This window comes from Microcebus murinus, chromosome 8 (assembly GCF_040939455.1).
Source record: "Microcebus murinus isolate Inina chromosome 8, M.murinus_Inina_mat1.0, whole genome shotgun sequence".
NCBI lineage: Eukaryota > Metazoa > Chordata > Mammalia > Primates > Cheirogaleidae > Microcebus > Microcebus murinus.
The window spans coordinates 34,650,296-34,660,907 of record NC_134111.1 but is presented as its reverse complement, the minus strand read 5'-3'; the positions used below and the strand labels follow the sequence as shown (position 1 = coordinate 34,660,907).

The following is a 10,612-nucleotide window of genomic DNA, read 5'->3' as shown; positions in this document are numbered from 1 at the left end:
TTGGAGCAATGTATTACAGCTCTGGGTTGCTGAGAAACAAATAGTGCCTAATAAAACACTCTAGCAAGCAGGACTGAGAGTCATTGCTCACTGTGTGTGAATGTGACATCCTGAATGCAGAGACAGACTGCGACCAGAAAAGTTATTATCACAGAGAAAGAACAGATTCTCAGCAGGTGAAAATGCCTTCTCTGGTCATTTCAGGGAGGTTCAGCATGGGGACAAAGTTCTCTTTCACAAATGTGTCCAGCACAACTGAAGAAATTAAAACCAAAAGTGGATGTTCATACTCTGGATGCTGTCTTCAGTTAATTATAAAATGAAGTTCTAGAAATGAAAAGCCACCTCCTTTCCTAGGCTACCAGGCATCTCTGGTGTGATTTATTTAACATTTAATGCATAAGACTTTATACTGTTCCCAGAGGTTTCACTTACCTTAGTACTCCTTTAGCACTGCCTGCAGAGATTCTTTCTAAAATGCAAATCTGACTTTTTCAGTCTGCTGCTTAAAACCCTTCAATGTCTCCCCACGGTTTTCAAGTAGAAATCCAAATTCCATAAGATGACATAAAAATCCCTTCATGATCTGGCCTCTCCAAATTCTTTAATCGTTATCCAACTTATAGTAGTCAATACTCCAAAAATGCAGAACTACTTGCATGCAGAAAAGTGAAATATATGTTCTTTTACACCTTAGTGCATTTGGCAAGCCTTACCTGGCCAGCTCTTCTCCTGTTCATCCTTCACAACTCAGCTCACGTATCATGTCCTCATTACCATCCTCCCCATGCCCCATTCCGGATTAGATGCTGTTCATGTATCTCCCATAGAACTTATCACAGCCTACAGTAATTGCCTCTTTGCTGGTCTGCTTCCTAACTCCTGGAAGGCAGAGACTGTGACCCTTACTTAGTTCTGTACCTCTAGGCAGTGTTATACACATAAGATGCTCCATAAATGTTTCCTGAATAAATACACTAATGAATTGCCATAAAAATCTTAGAGGGGAAGGAAAAAGGGTTGAGAGATAAGGAAAGGAAATTGAGCAGAGTGATGTTGGTAGGTGACTTGTCCAACGACATCAATCACATTGACTTTTAATAGTTTTTAACTACAGAATCACAGGTGTGCATACAGTGAGCGTTGGACTATTGTTTGCCACTGTGATCTGTGCATAAACACAGAAATACAGCCACCCTTGCTTGTTACCTGAATATAAGTGACTGTCATTGTTTCCCTCCATTGTGTCTATATATGTGCAGAAGATGTAAATCTTTGCGAGTTCAAATATACAAGTCTAAATTGAACATGCTATTGGAGAGATTTTGTTTTCCTCTTTTGCTTCCATGATGACTTCTCCTTCGTATTTTTATATCGCTATTGGAGTAAAATAATGCAAACCTGTTCTATGAACATAGATATAATCCTGCCTCAGATTAATTGAGCTGCAGTGGAGAAATTGGAGAAATTGTGGCTTCCAAACCTTCTTGCAGGCCACCTGCTTTTCTGCATTTTGAGGTTGGTGCAGCTCCTTTTTCTTTATCATGGGAAGGGATGCATTAGTGACACAAAAGGCTTTAAGCAGCTCAGTGGCTTTTTCACTCTAAAGTCTAAATCATGCAGACTTAAAGAGTGGGCAGAAAATCAGAGTGAAATAATGACAAAAATTCTGTGGAGGCAAAAATTGTCCACACTGCACATCTAAAAATAGGAGAGCATAGGTCTACGATGTATCACTCTGAAAACTTCCAGGTATGCTCACTGGTCGGAAGTTTTAAATCAAGCTTGGGGTGAGTTTTTACATGCTTTTCTTGGCCCTTTACCTCAACAATAGTAAATAGATATTAACAAATGAGAGCAATGTAGGTGCTGCTCCCCGTATTATTCCACATGCTTGTGCATTTAAAGAAAGCCTTGACTCAATGGAGTAACTCACCTGAGTAACTCAAGGGCAAACTTCATTCCCTCTCTCTCACAGAAAGAAGTGACTGTCACCGGATGTCAGAGGAAAGAGATCCAGGGAATGTATTTAAATAATAAGAAGAGAGAGGCACTTGGTTCAGCTTTTATTGTTCCCTTCACTCCCCAGTTGTTTTTCCTCTGAACTACTTTTATCAAGTAATAATTTTGAGTAGCCTAAGAGAATAGATACTTAAAAGATAAATTAGACACAATATCTGCATTTTACAAGCTTAAAGTTTAAAAATTTAATTAAATTGAAGGTTGCATACTATAAAGAAAAAGATACCTGAAATCCCTTAAGTAGTAAATTTTAAAATGTTGTCAGCATTATTTAGTATGCTATTATACATATTGATGGACTGTTTACGCTTGGGAAAAGCTTATTTTGCACTAAAATACCTTCCACCTAGTCCATAGTGTAAAATATTAAGCAATGCAAATATCAAAAATACTTTTAAAAAATATAAATAATAATAATATATATATAAAATAATTAAATTCTGGATGAGAGTGGCTTTTCTAAGATTAAAAGCAATGAAAGAAATCACAGATGAAGACATTGATGAATTTATATATGTAAGAAAATTCCACATGCCCAAAAAGAATATAGCACAATTTAAAAGGCAAATGAGTTAGAAACAGATTTACAAATATTTCATACAAAGGATTAATATATGTAATAAAGGAAGTATTATAAATCCATATAAATGATAAAACTACAACTGAGAAATAGATAAAGAACCTGAATATAAAGTTTACAAACCAGGATATATATTGTCCACTAAAATAATAATATGCAACTTCAAAGAAGGTACCACTTTTTTCTTATCAAACTTGCAACTATAATTTTTAAAAGCATAATACTTGGTGCTTAATAACAGTGGTTTCTTGAATACTTGGGTAAAATACAAATTTGTAGAAACCCTTCCAGACCCACCAAGCAGAATCCCAGAGGAGAGAACCAGGAAGCAATTTGGGAAACTGATTCATTTGGTTTGCAATAAGACCTGGAAGCAGTCACCTCCCATCCCCATCCTAGGTGATCTTAAGATAAGGCAAGCCTGGAAAATATTTCTCTAAGCAGTGATTTTCAACCAGGTTGGGGAATTGTAAGAAATGCTGACACTTGGGTTCTACCTCCAGAAATTCTAATTTAATTACTGTGGGTTTGGTTTGGGTATCGAAATTTTTGAAAACTCTTTAAGTGAGTCTAACATGTAGCCAAAGTTGAGAACTACTGCTCTAGAAGGTATGACAAAATGAATATTTGCACTTTACAAATGGGAGTAAAGATTGGTACAACCCCTTTTTGCAAACAACTCATTGTTTGCTGCTTTCTGTAAAAATAATATTGTTTTCACTAAACATTACAATTTTATAAATTCACTCTATCAGTATAATTTAATATAGAAACTTTTCTGAGCAAAAGTGTTCTTTGTGTGTAATTAATTCAATAACAATATTTGAGATCAACATAACTGCTCAGTTATAGGGTAACAGTTTAATAAACAATGGTACATTCACATAACAAACTACCATACTCATTTAAAATGTGCATATAATTTTTTTGTGTTGGAGAAAATATAGTGTTATGGGAGAGAAGCAAGGTATAAAATTATATTTACAGCATAGTCATGACTTCATTAAAATAAGCATAGTAAAAAGATGGAAGATATTCTACATTTCTAAAGGTAGTTATCTTTGAGCTAAGTGAGTAATAAATTTTTGGAGATTATTTTCTTAGTTTTCTGTATTTTCCAAAACTTATATATTTGTGCTAGAGCTAATTAAAAACACTTAGAATTTTTAGTTATAGCAAAGTACATAGGACATAAAACTTACCTTTGTAACTATTTTTATGGGTACAAGTCAGTGGCATTAAGTGCATTCACATCATTGTACGACTATTACTCCATCCATCTCCAGAACTTTTTGGTCTCTTCCAAATGAAACTCTGTACTCAGTAAATAATAACTCTCTAATACCCCTCTTCCTGATCCCTGGTAACTACTACTCTGCTTTCTGTCTTTATGAATTTGACTACTCTAGGGAACACATATATGTGGAATCATAAATACTTGTTCTTCTGTAGTTGGCTTATTTTGTAATGTCCTCAAGATTCATCCATGTTGTTAGCATGTATCAGAATTTTACTCTTTTTTTAAGTCTGAATAATATGCCACATTTTGTTTATCACTTCATTTGTTGATAGACATTGCTTTCACCTTTTAGTTATTGCAAACAATACCGCTATGAACATTAGTGTACATGATATATGTTTTAGCATAAGTTTTCAATTTTTAGGAGAATATACCTAAAAGTAGAATTGATGTATCATATGACAATTCTATGTTTAATATTTTGAGGAACCACTATAGTGTTTTTCACAATGTCTATACCATTTTACATTCCTACCAGCAATACACAAAGGTTCCAATTTCTCCACATCTTTAGCATTTTTTACTTAGCAAGGTCAATCACTTTATATGGAAGTCTTTTTAAAATGTATAACTCACTTTCCAGCTTTATCTTAAAAAGAAAATATGGAACAATTTTTTTTCTTTTACTACTTACAAATGCCTCCTCCAGAACTATTGTAATATATATTTATTTGCAATCTTGCTATGTGCTGGATACTGCTCCCAATTATTTCCATAGAACAGATCAATTTTTTCAAAATTTTGTAAATACGGTCCCCATTTCACAGATAAGTAAATAAGGTACACAGAGGTTAAAATTTTTTTTAATTATTAAAACTTCCCCAAGATCACGTGACTAGTGAGTAAAACAGCAGGATTCAAAGCCATGCTTTTACACATTTTACTAGACTCCTCCACATCTAGGACTGTTTGTCTCTTTAATGAATGTCCTTTATACTCTTAGAAAATCTATGTATGCTGTTTAATGTTTTGTTTTGTTTTTCCTTCTGGCATTACTCCTTGTGGTTATAAAAGCACCAAACTCTAGCCATTTCCTCCTCTCCAACCCACATGATGATACTGATACACTGTCTTCAAGAAAAACAGATTTAAAAAGAAAGTTAAAACTGTGTGAAAAGTAAATGTGCTTAGGCTCTGAGAGATAATTTGAAGGGTGAATCTAAGGGTAAAGTATATGAACTTATGTAATTAGCTTTCACAATATCTATTTTGGTGACTGAATGACCTATTTTGCTTATTTCTGGCTTTCTTTTTGTGTTTCAGCTCCCGAGGCTGCTGTTATGAATGGCTTCTTAATAGGAGTTCTTCTTACTCTTACTCCTACTTATATTGTGTAATACAGTATAACTTATTTTTTAAAAGATTGCCCCAAAGCAATAAATATAATTTCAATATCTGAAATTCTCTTTTTAAATGTCTACTTAATATTTTCATAATACACAAAATAAGAGAATCAAGGAAAAGGCTTTTGGTATTCAAAATACTTGGTCCTACATCAAGGCTATTCAAACTATAGATTACAGCTGCCATCAATATTGGCCAGGAATACCCTTGCAGAATTTATTTATGTCATGGATACATTTTCTGGGTAGGCATGTGTTTCTGTCCTTGTGTAGTAGTAGGTACATTAAAAAATGCTAAGTATTTAATGTTAAAAAATCAAACCTACTTATTTCCAATGAAGTAGAAGAGGTCACTGGTTAAATAAATAATGAGTCTTTCTATGTATTAAAAACCTTTTCTTTAATGTGAATCATCAGTATGTCCCTCACTCCATGTCATATTACTACCTATTTTTTTTGGAAATTAAGTTTTTCAATGTCAGCATTTCTTAAAGGTTTCTTTTTCCACACTTGTAAAATTTTCCTAGGAAACGGGTGAACAAAAGGAGTAAAGCTGAGAGGAAACTGTTCACTCAAAATACAAAAGCAAAAGACAAAGTTTTTTTGTAAAAAATCTCTAGCAGCCCAGACACCCTTAAGTGTGTCTTAATTAGTGATTAATAAGTGATAGATGTAATTTTTGTACTACTAGGTTTAGAATTAATTTCCATCTAAATATCTCAAGTAATTTTATTCAACAAAATCAGAGTAGGGGAGGAAATAAAGGAAACAATCCCACTGTTTTGTTTAATAAAACCAGAGCTCTGAATGAGCTAAGGGGGGATAATCATTATCTTATACAATGATTTTGTGGCTGGTTAACAGCTTAAGCTGAAGACAAAAAAGAAAGTGATAGTGGTACCTTATGTCTTTTAAGGGTATGTTTCCCTGATCTAAAGTTTTGATGAGATATAAAACATCCCTGGACTCTAAGGTTTGATCATTTTAACACTGACTTCTGACTAAAACAGCAATACTGTTAATAGCAATAAATAAATTCTGGTGGTTCAACTAACATTTTTAGCATCCTGCCATACTGGACCTTACAAATGTACTATAAACTAACTCTCTTTTGTCACATAAAGAAAGAGTTAGTCTTCCTCTATTCATCCACATCCAACTTCTACTAAACACATAATCCTGTGCAAGTTAACAACCCTGGAGTTCAGCCTCTGTTCTCTGACCTTTGGCTTTTTAAAATTTCTATTACTTTCTGCTACCATTCATTTCAGTATTGCTTTATATTTTCTTATATTTGTGTAACTCTTTCACACATACATTATATTTTATTATTTTTAAGTATTACCCACATTAAGATAGACTGATTATATAGTAATATTTAAATAAATTCTTTCCAACCAATTAATAATAAATTTGTTCTAAGAAGAAATTGTTGAAAGTGGGGACATTTTGCAGGCCAGATTAAATTATGTGAAACTAGAGCCACAAACCAGGAAAATTGTGGGTGAAGCCCAGAAGTGGGGGTTTTCATCCCCACCCCCAAAACAATAGCTATTTAAAAGAACCAAACTTATTGCAACTGATATACAATAAACATCCAAAAAATTGGAAACTCTTAACTAAAAGGCATTTCATTCTATTTTATGATAGTCAGGAAGTAGTGTAAAAACATTTAAGGAAACCTCTGACCATGGAATAAATGATGTTTGAAAAGACAAAAATAAAGATGTACCAAGCAAATAGAGTGGAATTAACAGTAGAGGTGAAGGCTGGGTGCTGTGGTTCATGCTTGTTATCCCAGCACCTTGGGAAGCTGAGGCAGGAGGATCACTTGAGGTCAGGAGTTTGAGACCGGCCTGGGTGACACAGTGAGACCCCATCTCTGCAAAAATATAAAATTAGCCAGGCATGGTGGTTTGGCATGTACCTATAGTCCTAGCTACTTGGGGAGGCTCAGGCAAGAGCATCTCTTGAGCCCAAGGAGTTACATACAGTGAACTATGATTGAACCACTGCATTCCAGCCTGGGTGACAGAGTGAGAAAAAAAAAAAGAAGAAGAAGAATTGAAAATGGCAAGACAGCTACCACATTTTTTTTAGTTTTATTTTAATTTTAGTTGACAAATAATTGAAAACTGTATATATTTATCGGGTACAAAGTGATATTGTGCTACATGTATACATTGTGCAATGATCAAATCTGAGTAATTAGCATACTCATCACCTCAAATATTTATCATTTATGTGTGATGATAACATTTCATAGAAATTTAGTATATGCATTCTCTTAAAGGTTTGGACTGGCCTTCAAGTTACTGGTTTCCAGCTGGAAGAAAGAGAAGGATGATAGGAGGGAGGGAAAAGGGAAGGGAGGAGAAACCCTAATGTATTCTTCTAGAGCTTAAGAAACTTCATCTGACAGGTTTCACAGAAACCAACAGCCAATTCATAATGAGCCAAAGCCTCAATAAGGCCCCTAACACATCTGTAGTTTGGTTTGAAATGACGAAGGGTGACAGCATCAGCTTATGGAAAACGAGGACGGCTTCCGCAGTTGGCCAGAGTTCCAGGCGATGGATGTTGGTGAGCAATGCCCTTAAACAACCGATTTACTGCCAACAGACACAAATGCTGGAAGCACATCCAAAAACTCATCTGCAATTAAGACTACAAGCAAGCGGCCACTCTGGCCACCTCCCTTACCAGAGAGGTGACCCTGCTCCTGGGAACCGCTTCCACACAAGGGCCACGGAGGAACACCTCCTTCCTCCACCCCTCTTCCCTTGGCCTCAAAAGTCACTATAAAACCTGCCCTGCTCTGTCTCCCAATCGCTTTTGTAAAGTGGGGTGGGGTGTGGGTGGAGCCCTTACTTCTTTCTCCTTCCTTCCCTTTTGCCTTTCCTTCCTTTCTTCTTCTGTTCCTTCTTACCTGGCTTTCTTAATTCATTGCTTTAAAAAAAAAAAAAATTCTCAGTCACCTCACTCCACTAGAAATCCGTCGCAGGCGAGACGGAGGCAGGCAGGCGGCGGGCCGGTGCCTCCGCCTGGGCCAGCACCAGCTGGCACCTGCGCTTCGTGGCCACTTTCCGCCCGCTCGGAGGTCAGAGTGGCGGCAGGCAAAGGACACCCAGAGCTGGTGCGTCCCAGTTCTTCTGAAACTTTCCGTGACCGCACCCCCTTCCCCCGAAAACGCTTTATTCATCCATCAAGCCGGAAGAGGACGGTGACCGCCGCGTGGCCTTTGGAGTTGCAAGGGAGGCGCAGCCCGGAGAGCCAGACGGCGCTCGCCCCTGTGTGTGTGTGCTCGCTCCCCCGCCCAGGCGCGGCGGGCGCAGGGCGGCGGCGCGGCCGGCAGGGGCCGCTGTTCGCTCGCGGCAGCCGCGGCGGCGGCCCGCGCCTCCCACGGCCCGGCTGGCCCAGCCCCGCCAAGTTCCGACAGCCCCCAGTCGAGCGAGCGGCGGGAGCGAGCGCCGCCCGGGCAGGAGCGGACGGCGTGCAGGGCGTAGAAGAGCCGGGCTGCGGCGCGCGTCGGAGAGGCTCCTGGGAAACTCCCACGGCCCGGGGACTTTGGAAAGGAGAGAGCTGGGAGCCCCTGCGCGCGCAAGCCAGCGAGTGAGAGCGCTCAGCCCGGCACCTGTTCCTCCCGCGCGGCGCACAGCCTTCCCTGCCCTCGGACCCGCGCCTCCCCGGACGCTCGCCGGCTCCCGCGATGAATCCGGTGCCGGGCAACCAGACCGACGTGGCGGGCCTGTTCCTGGCCAACAGCAGCGAGGCGCTGGAGCGCGCGGTGCGCTGCTGCACCCAGGCGTCCGTGGTGACCGACGACGGCTTCGCCGAGGGCGGCCCGGACGAGCGCAGCCTGTACATCATGCGCGTGGTGCAGATCGCCGTCATGTGCGTGCTCTCGCTCACCGTGGTCTTCGGCATCTTCTTCCTCGGCTGTAACCTGCTCATCAAGTCCGAGGGCATGATCAACTTCCTGGTGAAGGACCGGAGGCCGTCTAAAGAGGTGGAGGCGGTGGTCGTGGGGCCCTACTGACCGGTCCCCCGGCCCCCGCGGCCGCCGCCCGCATGCCATGCCTCCCCACTTCGCCAGCCCGGCTGCGCCCCTCACCATCAGAGACTGGGCGAAGCAAACCTGTCGGAGTCAGTTATCTCTCTAGACTTAACACCTTTCGGGATGAAGCGACCCGTTTCTCGCTCACCCTCTGAAAGTCCCCATGCCTGTAGGAGAAGAGCGTCTGACTTCTGGACTCGGCAGCAAGTGGCAAGAACAGAGTGATGAGGGCGCAGAACTTTGGAAGCTGCCGCTTGCGTGAGATGTGGGGAGACAGACGGGGCGAAGGCCGTTCTCCACCCGCAGGTGGGCCGAGCGCTGGGGACAGGCGAAGAGGGCGGTCAGGGGAGAGACCCCGCGGCACCGATCGCCTGGTGACCAGAAAAGTGACTTGTTTATACGCCACACAACAGTCCTAATGGGGACGCACAAATCCGCGTCCGGATGCGCGCCCACTCTCTCCTGCTCCCTCCAACCCTGGCGGGGAGAGGCGATAAATACCTTTGATTGATTGTAACGTGCCGTTTTAAGGGGTTTTTGTTTGTTTGCTTGAATTTGTATATTTGATAAGTCCTTTTCTGCCCCACTGGCCTGTTTGCCTGCCTGGGGGTAGAGTTTTGTCATGGGAGAAGGGGTGGGGGGAGGGGGAGCCTGCGAATATGAACTGGGTGAGTTGTTTCTTTTAGTGCATTTCCAACTGGGTCTTTTTTGGGGGGTGGGGGGAGAAGGGGTGGGCAAGTGTTCCAGCTGACCCCGGGACAGAGACCCAGAATAGAACTCCTCGTAGCTCGTGACTGCACGGTTTACGCCACTAAAGTGCTCTTGACATCCGTGACACCGTTTTGACTTTTTTCCCCCCTTATTTAACATTTCCTTAATAAATGCAACATTTAAGTGTTTTGTTCCTGGCCTCCTGGTGGTCATTCTGCGCTCCCCGGCAGGGGGGAACAGGCGGTGGTGAGTCTGGTGGGGGGAATTCGCTATGGAGAGCTGCTATTCAACTTGTGGATCCCATGGAGGGGCGAGGGTGGGGCGAGACGGAGAAGCCGAGGGATGAGTGAGACGTAGAGGAGCGGGGGGCACAGGGCTGTATTGGAGGCAGCATCCTTCGTTTTTTCTCTTATAGTTAATATTTTATATTTCATTTAGTCTCAGCTCTCAGGTAGGTGAGACGACAGGAGGGCCCCGCGGGAAGGTTGCACTTCCGTGCCAGGCGCCTGCGGGAGCAGAGGGTCACACCGCTAATGAAAGGAAGAGACGGCCTGGCCAGCCTTTAGGGAGGTCACTGCCCTGACCAACGTCAGCAAGAG

At 41.3% G+C, this 10,612-nt stretch overlaps 1 protein-coding gene across 1 annotated transcript; it reads left to right on the top strand.

Annotated features, from left to right (window-relative positions):
• Window positions 1-8,695: 8,695 nt before the first annotated feature.
• Window positions 8,696-10,201, top strand: RPRM (reprimo, TP53 dependent G2 arrest mediator homolog). Its single transcript, XM_012779943.2, has one exon. The coding sequence runs from the start codon at window positions 8,955-8,957 to the stop codon at window positions 9,282-9,284; it is 330 nt and encodes a 109-aa protein (XP_012635397.1). The 5' UTR covers window positions 8,696-8,954; the 3' UTR covers window positions 9,285-10,201.
• Window positions 10,202-10,612: the final 411 nt, after the last annotated feature.